Source organism: Hyla sarda, chromosome 2, assembly GCF_029499605.1.
Source record: "Hyla sarda isolate aHylSar1 chromosome 2, aHylSar1.hap1, whole genome shotgun sequence".
NCBI classification, from domain to species: Eukaryota; Metazoa; Chordata; class Amphibia; order Anura; family Hylidae; genus Hyla; species Hyla sarda.
Genome location: NC_079190.1, coordinates 326,734,665 through 326,752,569, shown reverse-complemented (window position 1 = coordinate 326,752,569; position 17,905 = coordinate 326,734,665). Strand labels below are relative to the sequence as shown.

General features: G+C 42.0%; 1 protein-coding gene across 1 annotated transcript in view; it reads right to left on the bottom strand.

Moving 5' to 3' along the window:
* The window catches only part of LOC130356416 (olfactory receptor class A-like protein 1), a 47,128-nt gene extending 29,480 nt beyond the window's left edge, over positions 1-17,648 (bottom strand). Inside the window, exon 1 of the mRNA XM_056557947.1 lies at positions 17,460-17,648. Within this exon, the coding sequence (XP_056413922.1) occupies positions 17,460-17,549 (90 nt within the window). The 5' untranslated portion in view covers positions 17,550-17,648. The remainder of the gene's footprint in view (positions 1-17,459) is intronic.
* Between the last annotated feature and the right edge of the window lie 257 nt (positions 17,649-17,905).

Here is a 17,905-nt window from a genome sequence, read left to right as displayed (position 1 = left end):
ATAATTACCAGCAAGGCATTAGGGCTCCCAAAGGGTTACACTGCATCCTCTCCACTCTGCTCCATGCTGTCTGCATGTGATAACATCTGCACCCTGCTCAGTAAAAGGCAGTTATCCGTAACCCAACATCGGTGTGTTTCTTTACTCCCCGTGTCTGGCCCAGGAGAAGATGTCTCCAACCTCAGACCGTGTATAAGCTAACGGTGCCCTGGCATCAAGAAGTGATTAGGTATTCCTTGAACCCCTGTAGCACAACATAAGTAGTTAATAATTGATAGGGATAGGGACATATACTGTATAATAGTGATTCGGTTAACAGAGTGGTAAATCTCACTTCACTTCTTCATTTTAAAGGGTACCTGTCGTAAAAAAAAACTTTTGATATAAGGTAGATAATACTTTTATATGTATATTTGTAATATATATTCATAAAATTTTTTGTATATTTGTGGGTAAAAAAATGCTCTCCCTGCAGCTATTGCCTGTGTGTCCTGTGAGGAGTACAAACACAATACAGTAGTGGGCACCAGTGTACAAGAAAGATATAGTGGAGCTGGAGAGGGTTCAAAGACGGGCAACCAGGGTAATACGGGGAATGAGAGGACTACAGAACCCAGAAAGATTATCAGTATTAGGGTTATTTAGTTTAGAAAAAAGAAGGCTTAGGGGGTGACCTAATAACTATGTATAAATATATCAGGGGGCAGTACAGAGATCTCTCCAATGATTTTTTCATACCCAGGACTGTATCTATAACAAGGGGGCATCCTCTACGCCTAGAGGAAAGAAAGTTTCTACACCAGCACAGACGGGGGTTCTTTATTGTAAGAGCAGTGAGACTGCGGAATTCTCTCCAGAAGGAGGTGGTCATGGTGAACTCTGTAAAAGAGTTAAAAAAAGGAGAATAATAACATCGCTGGTTAGGGATACTAGATTTATAGGGACAGAACGTTGATCCAGAGATTTATTCTGACTGCCATATTTGGAGTCAGGAAGGAATTTCTACCTCTAGTATGAGGGTTTTTTTTTGCCTTCCTCTGGATCAACTCAGTAGGGACTCATTAAGGATATAGGTTGAACTTGATGGACTCTGGTCTTTTTTCAACCTTATCAACTATGTTACTATGTTACAAGAAGTGAGGGGAGGACAAGCAGGGCTCTGTGCAGGATCCAGGCTTTTCAATTATCCTAATGTGTGAGCCAGGAACATATCATAGAGTCTCATTGCAAAGAGCCCTGCTTGTCCGCATGGGAACCTCCTGGTATACCCTGTTGCATCCTTGATAAGGACAGTGCTAACTCCTTATAGGCTTATACAAAAACACCCATAGTCCAACTGTTCATTGAGACCCAAGGGGGTAGCTGTCTGGAGGTTGAAGATACTTTCTCTCTGTAATAAAAGTCTGTCTAGGTTGCCACCTCTTGGAGATGGATGAAGTTTTTAAATTCAAACCAATTTTAACTTTATCTTTGGTATTGTGGATGTCTCCAATGTGTTAAAGAATTCTCCATCGGAATTCTCTTATTCCCTCCCTACAGTGGCCACACGTATAACATCCCTTTATGGGGGCTGATAAACTCAACCAATTAGATGTTGTTTGGGGGATTAGGGGGGAGGTGACCTGAGCACCCTGGTGATAAGATTAGGAGCCACGGCTCCAATATCCTACTGCATTATTTGTAAATAATACTGTTTATACCCAAAGAAAATTATACTAATTATTTGTTATGGGCACCATTGTGCCACCATACTAACAATTGTTGGTTGTTATATACACACATTGACAACCAGTATTTGGCACATATGTCATGTTTATTGTAATAGTCACCATCCTGATGTGATTGCCTATATAATTGGTGACAGAAGCGCATTGACGGTGAAGTAAATTTAGATATATATTAAGTCCCCTTGAGCTGGGAGGCATGTGCTCGGGAGCTTGTGGGTAGGGATTTGCTTAGTTTATACGTATGTCCTTTGTTCAATTTTCATTTGAGTAGGTGCAAAAATACTCAGAGAAGTGCAGAATACTGTATTGTGTGGTAGGTTTGGACCAACATAGGACCTAGTCCATCTGGCTTTCATCTTGTGGTTATGGAATAAATAACACAAAAACACTATTTAAAATAGGATGTTTTTATTGTAACAATAATAAAATTAAAGTTTTATAGGCTTAACTTATGCACTAAGATGCTTATCTTTTCTCAGTTCTCCACCTCCCATAGAAGTAAATGGGAAAGTTTTTTTTCACAATAACGTCCTTTTTGAAATTGTTGCTCTTTCTGCTACAAAAACAACATGACTATATGCCATATGATAATGCCTTAAACGGGCACTGTCATTAAACATGATTTTTAATATTTTTTATATTTTTGTAATTGGCTTCCATAAAAAATAAAAAAATAAAAAAAAATTATGTTAGTTTTTCAGCAGTATACTTCTGGCCACCAGGGGTCTCCCTTCTTGGCCAGAACACATGCTGTTTGGTCAAAATCTCAGATTTTGTTCTCCTGCTTTTAATGGCAGGAGACCAAACTCGGGAATTATTTCTCTGCACTGTGCTTGATTGACAGCTGCAAAGAGCCTCACTGAAAGCAGCTGCACAGACTAAAAGCTGAACAGAGCCTTAGGAGTGTTATGAGTAGAGGAGTGTTAGGAGTAGTTAGGGAACATAGCCTGAGTTTAGAAAAGTTTATTTAGTGACAGGTACTCTTTAATTCTACTAAAAGGGCTACTATACAGATAGTACTGCCATATGGGCCAAGGATATTCTAATCTAGCCTTTTGTCATTTTATCTAATAAAAAGAACTTGTGATCCAAATGGACACCTCAGCACGATTCACCATTCAAGCTTTTTCACCATTCACTTTTCAAGCTTCCACTGCAGAGGTTACAATAGCAACCTTCATTGAGAGGCGACCCACTGTCTGTGGTTCATCTATACATAAATTGAACTATAGGTATACCACTGAACAGGCTACAGAAGAAGAAAACTGGTGGAGAAGGAAATCTACTGTCTCTATAGAAGTATGGTACCTGTCACCATCAATGAAATATATTATAGATAAGCCTATTTAAATTGCTTTTCTAATAAACTTCTTAATAAAATGTTATGTGTAAAATGAAACTCCTAAAATTTTGGCCAACAGGGGTACTTCCTCTGGTCCTGCCTGCAGTCCTGCTAGCAGATTGTTTCCTGCAGCCTGACGGAGACAAAAGTCGGGAAATGCGGGTGAGACCTCAGCTCAGCACAGTGTATAGAGTTTATAGAGCTGAATATTCCAGCTCCCTTTTCCTTTGGCCTGAGCTAGACTGTAGAGCAGGGTTTCTCAGTCAAGGTGCCTCCAGCTATTGCAAAACTACCACTCCCAGCATGCCTGGACAGCCAAAGGCTGGGAGTTGTAGTTTTGAAACAGCCGAAGGCACCCTGATTGTGAAACACTGCTGAAGAATCCTGATGTCTTCAGTGCATAGTGCTAAGTATTGTGCTAAAGCTTGTGCTGGATATTTCTTCTCCCTTTTGCAGCTGCTGGGCAGATCTGAGTACACTGTAGAGTTCAGTTACAGTTTAGAGCTGGGGGGGGGGGGTCTCAGCCAATCACAGCTCATCTCACACTTCCCTTGACTGTATCTTTTGGATAGGGAATAAGTTATTTTTCACTGCACTACTCCTTTAAGGTGCCAACATTTTCAGTTTTAAGTTTCTTATTATTTATGTAGATGAAGAATATATATATATATATATATATATATATATATATATATATTTTTTTTTTTTTTTTTTTCTTTTTTTACTTTCTCTGGCAATCATTCTTTGTTGCAATTTTTGCTAGTTTTATTTATTTTTTTTTACAGAATTTACTCCTTATAATGTTTCCCCACTAGCTTCTTGTATTAGTAGTCTGAACGCTTTCCTCTTAATATTTATCGCATCCATAAATGTTTTGGTTTGCCAAAAAGTTTTTTTTCGATTAGCTAAATTGGTTTTCTGCATCACCAGATGTTTTTAAAGGGGGTACTCTGATGGAAAACAAATGTCTTAAAATCAACTGGTGCCAGAAAATTATACAGATTTGTAAATTACTTCTATTTAAGCATCTAAATCCTTCCAGTACTTATCAGCTGCTGGATGCTCAAGAGGAAGTTGTGTAGTTCTTTCCAGTCTGACCACAGTGCCCTCTGCTGCTACCTCTCTCCATGTCAGGAACTGTCCAGAGTATGCAAATCTCCATAGCAAACCTCCCACTCTGTACAGTTCCTGACATTGACAGATGTAGCAGCAGAGAGCACTATGTCAGACTGGAAAGAACTACACAACTTCTTCTGAAGAATACAGCAACTGACAAGTCCTGAAAGATTTTTAAATAGAAGTAATTTAAAAACTTGTATGATTTTCTGGAGGTGATTTGAAGACATTTGTTTTCAACCGGAGTACCCCTTTCAGCTATTTTTCCTGGGGATCAAAGCCTTATGTGTGAGAGCTGGAGCGGTCCTATCTCAAAGAAATCCTAATGGAAAACTGGTCTATTGTGGATACCTTTCCAAATTCTCCTCAACAGAGAAAATCTATTGGGGGCAAAGAGCTGGTTGACATCAAGCTGGCCTCGGATGAATTTAAGTCTTGAGGCTATGCACTTAGGTCATCTGACCATAAAAACCCTAACTTACTTGCATTTAGCTCAGTGTCTTAAAGGGGTTATCCAGGGAAAGACTATATATATATATATATATATATATATATATATATATATATATATACTGTATATATCAACTGGCTCCAGAAAGTTAAACAGATTTGTAAATTACTTCTATTAAAAAAATCTTTATGCTTTCAGTACTTATGAGCTGCTGAAATTGAGTTGATCTTTTCTAAGTGCTCTCTGATGACACGTGTCTCGGGAACTATCCAGAGTAAGAGCAAATCCCCATACCAAACCTTCCTACTCTGTGCAGTTCCCAAGACAGACAGAGGTGTCAGCAGAGAGCAGAGCACTGTTGTCAGACAGAAAAGAACAACTCAACTTCAGCAGCTGACAATTATTGGAAGGATTACGATTTTTTAAATAGAAGTAATTTACAAATGCGTTCAACTTTCTGGAGCCAGTTGATATATAAAAAAAAATTTTTCTTGGAATACCCCTTTAACCTGGTTTCAGTCAGATATGTGCTTTTCTTCTTTTCCTTTTACTTCCTTCAGCTTTTTTGCTCCATGGATAAGAACTTCAATGCAGATGTCTTATCATTTTCCTTTCATTCTATAAACCTGGCAAACATTTTTTCAAATCAGAGATGTCTGACTTTATTAGAGAATAACTCTGGTAACATTTTTCCAATCATATTTCTGATATTGTTATTTTTTGTCACAAGTTGTACTTCATGTACATAGTAAGAGTAAGCTGATATTATTTGTAGTTTTTTTTTTTTTTACAATGCAAAAGAAGTCATGAAATTTTCAGAAAAAAAATATTTTTTTGTAATTTAACCCCTTAACCCCTTAAGGACTCAGCCCATTTTGGCCTTAAGGACTCAGACAATTAAATTTTTACGTTTTCATTTTTTCCTCCTCGCCTTCTAAAAATCATAACTCTTTTATATTTTCATCCACAGACTAGTATGAGGGCTTGTTTTTTGCGCGACCAGTTGTCCTTTGTAATGACATAATTCATTATATCATAAAATGTATCGCAACCAAAAAACACTATTTTTGTGGGGAAATTAAAACGAAAAACGCAATTTTGCTAATTTTGGAAGGTTTCGTTTTCACGCCGTACAATTTATGGTAAAAATGACATGTGTTCTTTATTCTGAGGGTCAATATGATTAAAATGATACCCATTATTACGTACTTTTCTATTATTGTTGCGCTTAAAAAAAATCACAAACTTTTTAACCAAATTAGTACGTTTATAATCCCTTTATTTTGATGACCTCTAACTTTTTTATTTTTCCGTATAAGCGGCGGTATGGGGGCTCATTTTTTGCGCCATGATCTGTACTTGTTTTTGATACCACATTTGTATATAAAAAACTTTTAATACATTTTTTATAATTTTTTTTTTTATAAAATGTATGAAAAAAGTAGGAATTTGGGACTTTTTTTTTTTTTCGTTCACGCCGTTCACCGTACGGGATCATTAACATTTTATTTTAATAGTTTGGACATTTACGCACGCGGTGATACCAAATATAATAATGATGTCTATTAAAAAAAATTTACGCTTTTTGGGGGTAAAATAGGAAAAAACGGACGTTTTACTTTTTTATTGGGGGAGGGGATTTTTCACTTTTTTTTTACTTTTACTTTTACATTTTTTTTTACACTTGAATAGTCCCCATAGGGGACTATTCATAGCAATACCATGATTGCTAATATTGATCTGTTCTATGTATAGGACATAGAACAGATCAGTGTTTTCGGTCATCTTCTGCTCTGGTCTGCTCGATCACAGACCAGAGCAGGAGATGCCGGGAGCCGGACAGAGGAAGGAGAGGGGACCTCCGTGCGGCGTTCTGAATGATCGGATCCCTGCAGCAGCGCTGCGGGCGATCCGATCATTCATTCAAATCGCGCACTGCCGCAGATGCCGGGATCTGTATTGATCCCGGCACCTGAGGGGTTAATGGCGGACGCCCGCGAGATCGCGGGCGTCGGCCATTGCCGGCGGGTCCCTGGCTGCGATCAGCAGCCGGGATCAGCCGCGCATGACACGGGCATCGCTCCGATGCCCGCGGTTATGCTTAGGACGTAAATGTACGTCCTGGTGCGTTAAGTACCACCGCACCAGGACGTGCATTTACGTCCTGCGTCCTTAAGGGGTATTACCGTGGAAAACTTTTTTTTTAAATCAACTAGTGCCAGAAAGTTAAACAGATTTGTAAATCATTTCTATTAAAAAATCTTAATCCTTCCAGTACTTTTCTCCAGTTCCTAAAATGGACAGCAGAGGTCAGCAGAGAGCACTGTGGTCAGGACATAACAGGAAATGCATTTCTTTTTTGGATTTCTCTTTAGTATACAGCCCCTAAAAAGTACTGGAAGGATTAAGATTTTTTAATAGAAGTAATTTACAAATCTGTTTAACTTTCTGGCACCAGTTTATTTAAAAAAAAAAGTTTTCCACGGTAGTACCCCTTTAAGGACCAAGCCACTTTTCACCTTAAGGACCAGAGCGTTTTTTGCACATCTGACCACTGTCACTTTAAGCATCAATAACTCTGGGATGCTTTTACTTTTTATTCTGATTCAGAGAATGTTTTTTTGTGACATATTCTACTTTATGTTAGTGGTAACATTTTGTCGATACTTGCACTTGAAAAAATTGAAAATCTTGCATTTTTCTAAGTTTTGAAGCTCTCTGGTTGTAAGGTAAATAGACATTCCAAATGAATTATATTTTAATTCACAAATACAATATGTCTACTTTATGTTTGCATCATAAAGTTGACATGTTTTTACTTTTGGAAGACATCAGAGGGCTTCAAAGTTCAGCAGCAATTTTCCACAAAATTTTCTAAATGGGAATTTTTCATGGACCATTTCATGTTTGAAGTGGATTTGAAGGGCTTTCTTATTGGAAATACTCCATAAATGACCCCATTATAAAAACTGCACCCCTCAAAATATTCAAAATAACATTCAGTAAGTGTGTTAACCCTTTAGGGAAGGAGGGCAGGAGAAAATTCTAAATTTTCCTTTTTTACACTCGCATGTTCTTGTAGACCCAGTTTTTGAATTTTTACAAGGGGTAAAAGGAGAAAAATCCTCTCAAAATTTGTAACCCAATTTCTCTCGAGTAAAGAAATACCTCATATGTGTATGTCAAGTGTTCGGCGGGCGCAGTAGAGGGCTCAGAAGGGTAGGAGCGACAATGGGTTTTTGGAGAGTGAGTTTTTCTGAAATTTTTTTGGGGGGCATGTCACATTTAGGAATCCCCTATGGTGCCAGAACAGCAGAAAAACCCCATGTGGCATACCATTTTGGAAACTACACCCCTCAAGGCACTTAACAAGGGGTACAGTGAGCCTTAACACCCCACATGTGTTTGACGACTTTTCGTTAAATCGGATGTGTAAATGAAAAAAAATTTCACTAAAATGCATTTTTTCCCCAAAAATTTACCAGGTATTGGGAAAAAAATGCCCCCACAACATTTTTAACCCCATCTCTTCTGAATATGGAAATATCCCATGTGTGGACGTAAAATGCTCTGCAGGCAAACTACAATGCTCAGAAGAGAAGGAGTCACATTTAGCTTTTGGAAAGCAAATTTTGCAGAAATGGTTTTTGGGAGGCATGTCGCAGTTAGGAAGCCCCTATGGTGCCAGAACAGCAAAAAAAAAAAACACGACATACTTTTTTGGAAACTATACCCCTCAAGGAACATAACAAGGGGTACAGGGAGCCTTAACACCTCTCAGGTGTTGATGACCTTTTGTTGAAGTTGAATGTGTAAATGGAAAAAATGATTCACTAAAATGCTGGTTTTTCCCCAAATTTTATATTTTTACAAGCGGTAATAGTAGAAAATTACCCCCAAAATTTGTAACCTCATTTCTTCTGAGTATGGAAATACCACATGTGTGGACATCAAGTGCTCGGTTGGCGCACTACAATGCTCAGAAGAGGAGGAGTGCCATTGAGCTTTTGGAAAGAGAATTTGTTTGGAATAGAAGTTGGGGGCCATGTGCATTTATAAACCCCCCGTGGTGCCAGAACAGTGGACCCCCCCCACATGTGACCCCATTTTGGAAACTACACCCCTTACAGAATTTAATAAGAGGTGCAGTGAGTATTTACACCCCACTGGCGTTGAACCCCTTAAGGACCGAGCCCTTTTTCACCTTAAGGACCGGAGCGTTTTTTGCAATTCTGACCACTGTCACTTTAAACATTAATAACTCTGGGATGCTTTTAGTTATCATTCTGATTCCGAGATTGTTTTTTCGTGACATATTCTACTTTAACTTAGTGGTAAAATTTTATGGTAACTTGCATCCTTTCTTGGTGAAAAATCCCCAAATTTGATGAAAAAAATGAAAATTTTGCATTTTTCTAACTTTGAAGCTCTCTGCTTGTAAGGAAAATGGATATTCAAAATAAATTTTTTTTAGGTTCACATATACAATATGTCTACTTTATGTTTGCATCATAAAATTTATGAGTTTTTACTTTTGGAAGACACCAGAGGGCTTCAAAGTTCAGCAGCAATTTTGAAATTTTTCACAAAATTTTCAAACTCGCTATTTTTCATGGACCAGTTCAGGTTTGAAGTGGATTTGAAGGGTCTTCATATTAGAAATACCCCATAAAAGACCCCATTATAAAAACTACACTCCCCAAAGTATTCAAAATGACATTCAGTAAGTGTATTAACCCTTTAGGTGTTTCACAGGAATAGCAGCAAAGTGAAGGAGAAAATTCTAAATCTTCATTTTTTACACTCGCATGTTCTTGTAGACCCAATTTTTGAATTTTTGCAAGGGGTATAAAGGAGAAAATTTTTACTTGTATTTGAAACCCAATTTCTCTCGAGTAAGCACATACCTCATATGTCTAATTGTTCGGCGGGCGCAGTAGAGGGCTCAGAAGGGAAGGAGCGACAAATGTTTTTTGGGGGGCATGTCACCTTTAGGAAGCCCCTATGGTGCCAGGACAGCAAAAAAACACACATGGCATACCATTTTGGAAACTAGACCCCTCAGGGAACGTAACAAGGGGTAAAGTGAACCTTAATACCCCACAGGTGTTTCACGACTTTTGCATATGTAAAAAAAATATTTTTTTTTACCTAAAATGCTTGATTTCCCAAAAATTTTACATTTTTAAAAAGTGTAATAGCAGAAAATACCCCCCAAAATTTGAAGCCCAATTTCTCCCGATTCAGAAAACACCCCATATGGGGGTGAAAATTGCTCTGCTGGCGCACTACAGGTCTCAGAAGAGAAGGAGTCACATTTGGCTTTTTGAAAGCAAATTTTGCTCTGGGGGCATGCCGCATTTAGGAAGCCCCTATGGTGCCAGGACAGCAAAAATACACACATGGCATACCATTTTGGAAACTAGACCCCTCAGGGAACGTAACAAGGGGTAAAGTGAACCTTAATACCCCACAGGTGTTTCACGACTTTTGCATATGTAAAAAAAATTATTTTTTTTTTACCTAAAATGCTTGGTTTCTCAAAAATTTTACATTTTTAAAAAGGGTAATAGCAGAAAATACCCCCCAAAATTTGAAGCCCAATTTCTCCCGATTCAGAAAACACCCCATATGGGGGTGAAAAGTGCTCTGCTGGCGCACTACAGGTCTCAGAAGAGAAGGAGTCACATTTGGCTTTTTGAAAGCAAATTTTGCTATGGGGGCATGCCGCATTTAGGAAGCCCCTATGGTGCCAGGACAGCAAAAAAAAAAAAACACATGGCATACCATTTTGGAAACTAGACCCCTCGGGGAACGTAACAAGGGGTTAAGTGAACCTTTATACCCCACAGGTGTTTCATGACTTTTGTATATGTAAAAAAAAAAATTTTTTTTTTACCTAAAATGCTTGGTTTCCCAAAAATTTTACATTTTTAAAAAGGGTAATAGCAGAAAATATCCGCCAAAATTTGAAGCCCAATTTCTCGCGAGTACGGCGATACCCCATATGTGTCCCTAAACTGTTGCCTTGAAATACGACAGGGCTCCAAAGTGAGAGCGCCATGCGCATTTGAGGCCTAAATTAGGGACTTGCATAGGGGTGGACATAGGGGTATTCTACGCCAGTGATTCCCAAACAGGGTGCCTCCAGCTGTTGTAAAACTCCCAGCATGCCTGGACAGTCAGTGGCTATCTGGCAATACTGGGAGTAGTTGTTTTGTAACAGCTGGAGGCTCCGTTCTGGAAACAGTGGTGTACCAGACGTTTTTCATTTTTATTGGGGAGGGGAGGGGGGCTGTGTAGGGGTATGTGTATATGTAGTGTTTTTTACTTTTTATTTTATTTTGTGTTAGTGTAGTGTTTTTAGGGTACAGTCGCACGGGCGGGGGGTTCACAGTAGTTTCTCGCTGGCAGTTTGAGCAGCGGCAGAAAATTTGCTGCAGCTCAAACTTGCAGCCGGATACTTACTGTAATCCTCCGCCCATGTGAGTGTACCCTGTACATTCACATTGGGGGGGGGGGGGGGGACATCCAGCTGTTGCAAAACTACAACTCCCAGCATGTACGGTCTATCAGTGCATGCTGGGAGTTGTAGTTTTGCAACAGCTGGAGACACACAGGTTGTGAAACACCGAGTTTGGTAACAAACTCAGTGTTTTGCAACCAGTGTGCCTTCAGCTGTTGCAAAAGCTACAACCCCCAGCATGTACGGACAGCGGAAGGGCATGCTGGGTCTTATAGTTATGCAACAGCCGGAGGCATACTACTTTGGCTGGGGATGCTGGGGATTGTAGTTATGCAACAGCTGGAGACACACTGGTTTATTACTTAACTCAGTGTGCCTTCAGCTGTTGCAAAACTACAACTCTCAGCAGTCACCGACAGCCAACGGGCATGCTGGGAGTTGTAGTTATGCAACCACCAGATGCACCACTACAACTCCCAGCATGCACTTTAGCTGATTGTGCAAGCTGGGAGTTGTAGTTACACAACAGCTGAAGGTACACTTTTCCATAGAAAGAATGTGCCTCCAGCTGTTGCAAAACTACAAGTCCCAGCATGCCCATAAGGGCATGCTGGGAGTTGTGGTGGTCTGCCTTCTGCTGTTGCATAACTACAGCTCCCAGCATGCCCTTGTTGCATGCTGGGAGCTGTTGCTAAGCAACAGCAGGAGGCTGTCACTCACCTCCAACGATCCACACTGCAGGTCAGTCCCTCGCCGCCGCCGTCGCTCCTGGGGCCCCGATCCCAACAGGGACGCCGGGGATCGGGGTCCCCAGCACCCGGGGTCGTCTTCCCGCACCCGCTCACGTCCTCCGGAAGAGGGGCGGAGCGGGTTGCGGGAGTGACACTCGCAGCAGGCGCCCTGATTGGTCGGCCGGTAATCCGGCCGACGAATCAGGGCGATCGTGAGGTGGCACCAGTGCCACCTCACCCCTGCTGGCTCTGGCTGTTCGGGGCCGTCTCTGACGGCCCCGATCAGCCAGTAATTCCGGGTCATCGGGTCACTGGAGACCCCATTGACCCGGAATCCGCCGCAGATCGCTGGACTGAATTGTCCAGCGATCTGCGGCAATCGCCGACATGGGGGGACATAATGACCCCCCTGGGCGATATGCCGGGATGCCTGCTGAACGATTTCAGCAGGCATCCGGCTCCGGCTCCCCTCCGGCTAGCAGTGGGGGCCGGAAATGCTCAGGGCGTATCCATACGCCCTCGGTCCTTAAGGACTTGGAAACGGGGGCGTATGGATACGCCCTATGTCCTTAAGGGGTTAAAAGATCTTTAAAACATTGGGCTGTGCAAATGAAAAATTACATTTTTCATTTTCACGGACCACTGTTCCAAAAATCTGTCAGACATCTGCTGGGCGTTATTGCTCACTGATCCCCTTATTACATTACATGAGGGGGGCTCCATTGTTCTGGCACTATAGGGGCTTTGTAAACACACATGGCCTTCAATTCCGGACACATTTTCTCTCCAAAATCCCAATGGCGCTCCTTCTCTTTTGAGCATTGTAGTTTGCCTGCAGAGCACTTTACATCCACATATGGGGTATGTTCTTACTCAGAAGAAATGGGATATAAAATTTTGGGGGGCTTTTTTCCTATTTTCCCTTTTGAAAATGAATCAATTTAGGGTAACACCAGCATTTTAGTGAAAATCTTTTTTTTTTTCCTTTTCCCATCCAACTTTAATGAAAATTCCTCAAACACCTGTGGGTGTCCCCCAAGTTTGTAGTGCAATTTCTCCCGAGTACGGAAACACCCCATATGTGGCACTAAAGTTTCCTTGAAATACGACGGGGCTCCGATGTGAGAGAGCCCCAGGCGCATTTGAGGACTAAATTGGGGATTGCATAGGGGTGGACCTAGGGGTATTCTATGCCAGTGATTCCCAAACAGGGTGCCTTCAGCTGTTGCTAAACTCCCAGCATGCCTGGACAGTCAATGGCTGTCCAGAAATGCTGGGAGTTGTTGTTTTGCAACAGCTGGAGGCTCCGTTTTGGAAACCCTGCCGTACAAAACGTTTTTCATTTTTTTTTTGGGGGGGGGGGGGGGGGTGCAGTGTAAGGGGGTGTATATGTAGTATTTTACTCTTTATTATGTGTTAGTGTAGTGTAGTGTTTTTAGGGTACATTCGCACTGGCGGGTTACGGTGAGTTTCCCGCTAGGATTTTGTGCTGTGGCGAAAAAATGTGTTGCATCCTTTGAAGCAGGAAATTCAATGTAAACATGCCCGGGTGAATATACCCTGTACATTCACATGAGGGGGCAAACCTCCAGCTGTTTCAAAACTACAACTCCCAGCATGTACTGACAGATCGTGCATGCTGGGAGTTGTACTTTTGCAACAGCTGGAGGCACACTTGTTGGAAAACCTTAAGTTAGGTTCTGTTACCTAACTCAGTATTTTCCAACCAGTGTGCCTCCAGCTGTTGCAAAATTACAACTCTCAGCATGCCCAGACAGTAAACTGCTGTGTGGGCATGCTAGGAGTTGTAGTTTTGCAAGACCTAGAGGGTCACAGTTTAGAGACCACTGCACAGTCATCGATGACATGGGGGGGGGGTCTAATGACCCCCCTGGGCATTTGCACGGGGTGCCTTCTGATAGATATCAGCAGTCACTGTCACCCCGGTCCGGTAACTGCCTGGCGCGCGGCGGGGACAGAAATTCCCATGGGCGTATATTTATGCTTACTGAGAAAATAGCTTTTAAAACTTATACTTTCAGATGTCTACTTTATCTTGAAAACATTTTTTTTAAATAAACATTTTAAATGAGCCTAACAATTTTACTTGAAATTTTGAAATTTTTATGTGCTATGCAAGGTTTGCAGAAACGTAGAGGTGGTAGAACATAGGACCCTCCACCCAAATGACCCCATTTTTAAAACTGGACCCCTCAAGGTATTCACTAGTGGATATAGTGAGTATTTTAACACCATAGTTTAAAGTCAGTGTTAAAAATTTGAAATTAGCTTTTTTTCACAAATGCATCATTTGTGGGATATGTTTTTTGTACATCACTTCTGATATTGAAAGAAATGCACCCTATATTTTGTTGAGCTGCTTGTCCCGTGTTCGGAAATACACCCCACTAAGGCCATACTTGGTTCCTTGGCTGCGTGGAAGGACCCAGAAGTAGAGCAGCGCCATTTGGCTTTCAGGGTGTCATTTTGGGCCGAATGGATTATAGGCCTCACTTCATGACTGCAAAGGGTTTTTGCTGCCAGAACCATACAGAACCCCCACAAGTGAACCCATTTTGGAAACTACACCCCCTAAAGTAGTCATCTACACCAAAAGTGAGTACTTTGAGTCCTTTTTGTGTGGTTGGAACTGTTACAAAGTTAGTGAAAAAAATTGAAATTCACTTTTTTTCACAAATGCATCCTTTGTGGGACGTATTTTTTGTTCATTCCATCTAAAAAGGAGGAAATGCACCCTATATTTTATTGAGCTGCTCGTGTTCGGAAATACCACCACTTAAGCCATATTTGGTTGCTTTGCTAAATGGTGGGACCCAAAAGGAGAGGAGTGCCATTTGGATTTCAGGACATCATTATAAAAATGTATAGGCCCCACCCCATGCCTGCAAAGGATTGAAGCTGGCAGAACCATAAAAAATGTATTCACTTGGGTTAGTAGTGCATTCTTTTAGGCATTTTTGTGTTGATGGTATTAGCATAGGTCAGTGTAAAATATTTAAATTAGTTTATTTTTTTCACAAATGCATCATTTGTGGGATACTTTTTAAAAATAGCTTCTGAAATGAATGAAATGCACCCTAAATCTTATTATGCTGCTTGTTCCATATTAGTATGTTAGAGGTGTCCGTTGTCATGTCAAAAAAGGGATGCCACTATATACTGTAGCAGTCTCGTTCGAAAATGAATGGGGCTGCTACAGTATATGTTGGCATAATTTTTTTTTTACGTAATGCTAGGGCCTTTGTAAAAATTTTTTAATAAAGGTAGGGTCACACTGAGCACATCAGCAGCGTATTTTACACTGCGGATGTCCAGCTGGCAGTCACCTGAGTGAGCTCACTGCTGCAGATGGGTAGCTCAGTACCGCACCCCCAGAAGTGACACTATTTCCGAAACTACACCCCCTAAAGTATTCACCAAGGGCAAAATGTTGAGACCTTACTGTGTGGCTAGAATTATTTCAAAGTCAGTGGAAAAAATCAGAAATTAGTTTTTTTCCACAAATTCTTTATTTGTGGGACATGATTTTGGTACATTGCTATTGAAATGGAGGAAATGCACCCCATATTTTAGTTTGCTGTTCGTCCTGGGCTGAGCAGTACCCCCACTTAGGCCATATCTGGTTTCCAGACTACCTGGTAGGACCCAGAATGAGAGGAGCCCCCTTTGGCTTTCAGGGCATCAATATATGAATAATAGACCCCACTCCATGCCTGCAAAGGATTGGAACTGGCAGAACGATACCGCACCCCCACAAGCGACCACAAGATTTTTTTCTTAGAAAGAAATATGTATTAGCTTGACCAGGGACCGTTCTGATCGGTCCTTGGTCGGCTAGCAGTGACACGAAGCTGTCAGCAAACATCTGCAGTTCCTGATGGATATATCCATCATGTTGTGGGAATAAGCACCCGCTCATGATGAATATATCCATCACTGGGCGTTGAAAAAAAAATTTGTGAAAAAAATGATTTTTATTTTGTTGGGTGTCTGTTGTCATGTCAAAAAAGGGATGCCACCATATACTGTAGCAGTTTTGTTCGGAAATGAATGGGGTTGCTACAATATATGTTGGCATAATTTTTTTTACGTAATGCTGGGGCCTTTGTAAATTTTTTAAATAAAGGTAGGGTCACACGGAGCACATCAGCAGTGTATTTTACACTGCGGATGACCAGCTGGCAGTCACCTCAGTGAGCTCACTGCTGCGGTAGCTCAGTGTGTCCCCTCATGACTGCCAGCGGGAAATCCGCTGCGATGAGTCGACGCACAAAGCTACCCAGCTGCGGCAGGGAGCTCACTATTGTGATTGCTGGCGGGGCATCCACAGCATGTAATACGCTGTGCATGTGCTCCGTGGGACCTTACACATTGTGTGTTTTTATTTTTTATAATTTTTTTTATGTAAGAAATGTAATGTATTTTTATTAAATTTTTTACACTTATTTTTTAACACTTTTTTACACTTTTTTGTTTTTCACACTTTTATTTATTTTTTTATTTTATTTTATTTATACTTATTTTTTAATGCTTTGGAATACTTTGTATTCAAAAGCATTGTAGTAATATGCTGCCTACCAGGCATATCCTGACAGGCGGTTACTGGGGCAGGCCTGGGGGGTCTTTGTAAGACCTCTGGCTGCCCAGGTAACATGCAGCACCCCGTGATCATTGTGGGGTGCTGCTGGAGAGAGACAGAAGGGGCCCCCTCCCTCTCTCAAGCTCCTTACAGCTCACGGTCACTTCCAACCGCGGCTGTAATGCTTACACTAACGGGACCAAAGTTGCAAGCCCCCACCTGCCTGGTATTTCACACAACACCCTATGATGGCGCTGCTGGGTGCGGCAGGGAAGACAGAGGGAACTCCCTCCCTCTGTCAAAACAGAGCCTGCGGCTGTAAGGGTTAAAACTGCCAGGACTGAAGTTTGCTTCAGTCTGGGCAGTGCGGCAGGGTCCCGCCTGTGTGATATAGCCGAGTCCCTACCGTGATCTCGTGGGCAGTACCCACTTGTCCATGTGCGGGAACTTGCATCCCACCTGGACGTGTATACATGTCCATGATTGTATGGTTGTTAAGGGGTTAAGCAAGAACATTTATCAGGGGAGGATTTACATGCGAACAGCTAAAAGAAAACACATATTAGTTTGGGGACATGACTCCAAATATGCTGGCCACCCAAGAGTATTTAAAACTCTTGAGTTATGTCTGACACTATTTGTGGCCCTTGCCCACAAAAGATTTCTGCAAATACGTTTCTGTTTCTGACACCTTTCCAGACCATCAGGTCTTCTGATGCCTCTGCCCATTACAAATGTTCCCTGGCACCAGGGCCGGACTGGGCATTGGGCATAGCGGGCAAATGCCCGATGGGCCGGGCCATCAGACTGCAGTGAAATAGGCCGAAAATAGGCCCACTAGCGGCCCGCACAGGCCGCCCGCACACCCGCAAAAGCCGCCCGCCCACCCGCACAGGCCGGTCACCAGGCAGCCAGCACGCACAGGCCGCCCGCATGCCAGCACGCACAGGCCACCCGGTGGCCGCCATAGCATTATTATTAAAGTGGGCCGGCCCTGCGTTGTCCCAGGCCGGCCCACTGGCTTACCTTAGGCCTCTTGGTGACATCGCTGGCGCTGCGACACGTACCCTGCTGACCTGCGTCCCACACGTGACCAGGCCGGCGTACGAGACTCATCCTCCCTCCGGCCCGCGCCCAAACTGCTGTGTGCCGCCACACCAAAAGAGGTCCTGCCGCCGGAGAAAATTACAGAAGGCCTGGAGACAGTCTTCCCCCAAAGGTACCACTAGTCCACCAGGTATGAACTGACTTGCCATTCAGGAGCCCAGAAAAGCTGGGTGACAATTTTGTCACCTAGCTTTTCCATGCTCCAGAATGGTATGCCTGCTTATGGTAGATGAGCTATGATAAGCAGATATGGCAATCAGGAGCATGAAAAAGCTAGGTGAGAAATTGTCACCCAGCTTTTCTAGGCTACTGAAAGCCATATTTGCCTATCATAGCCCAGCTATTGTACAGATTTACCTATAGCA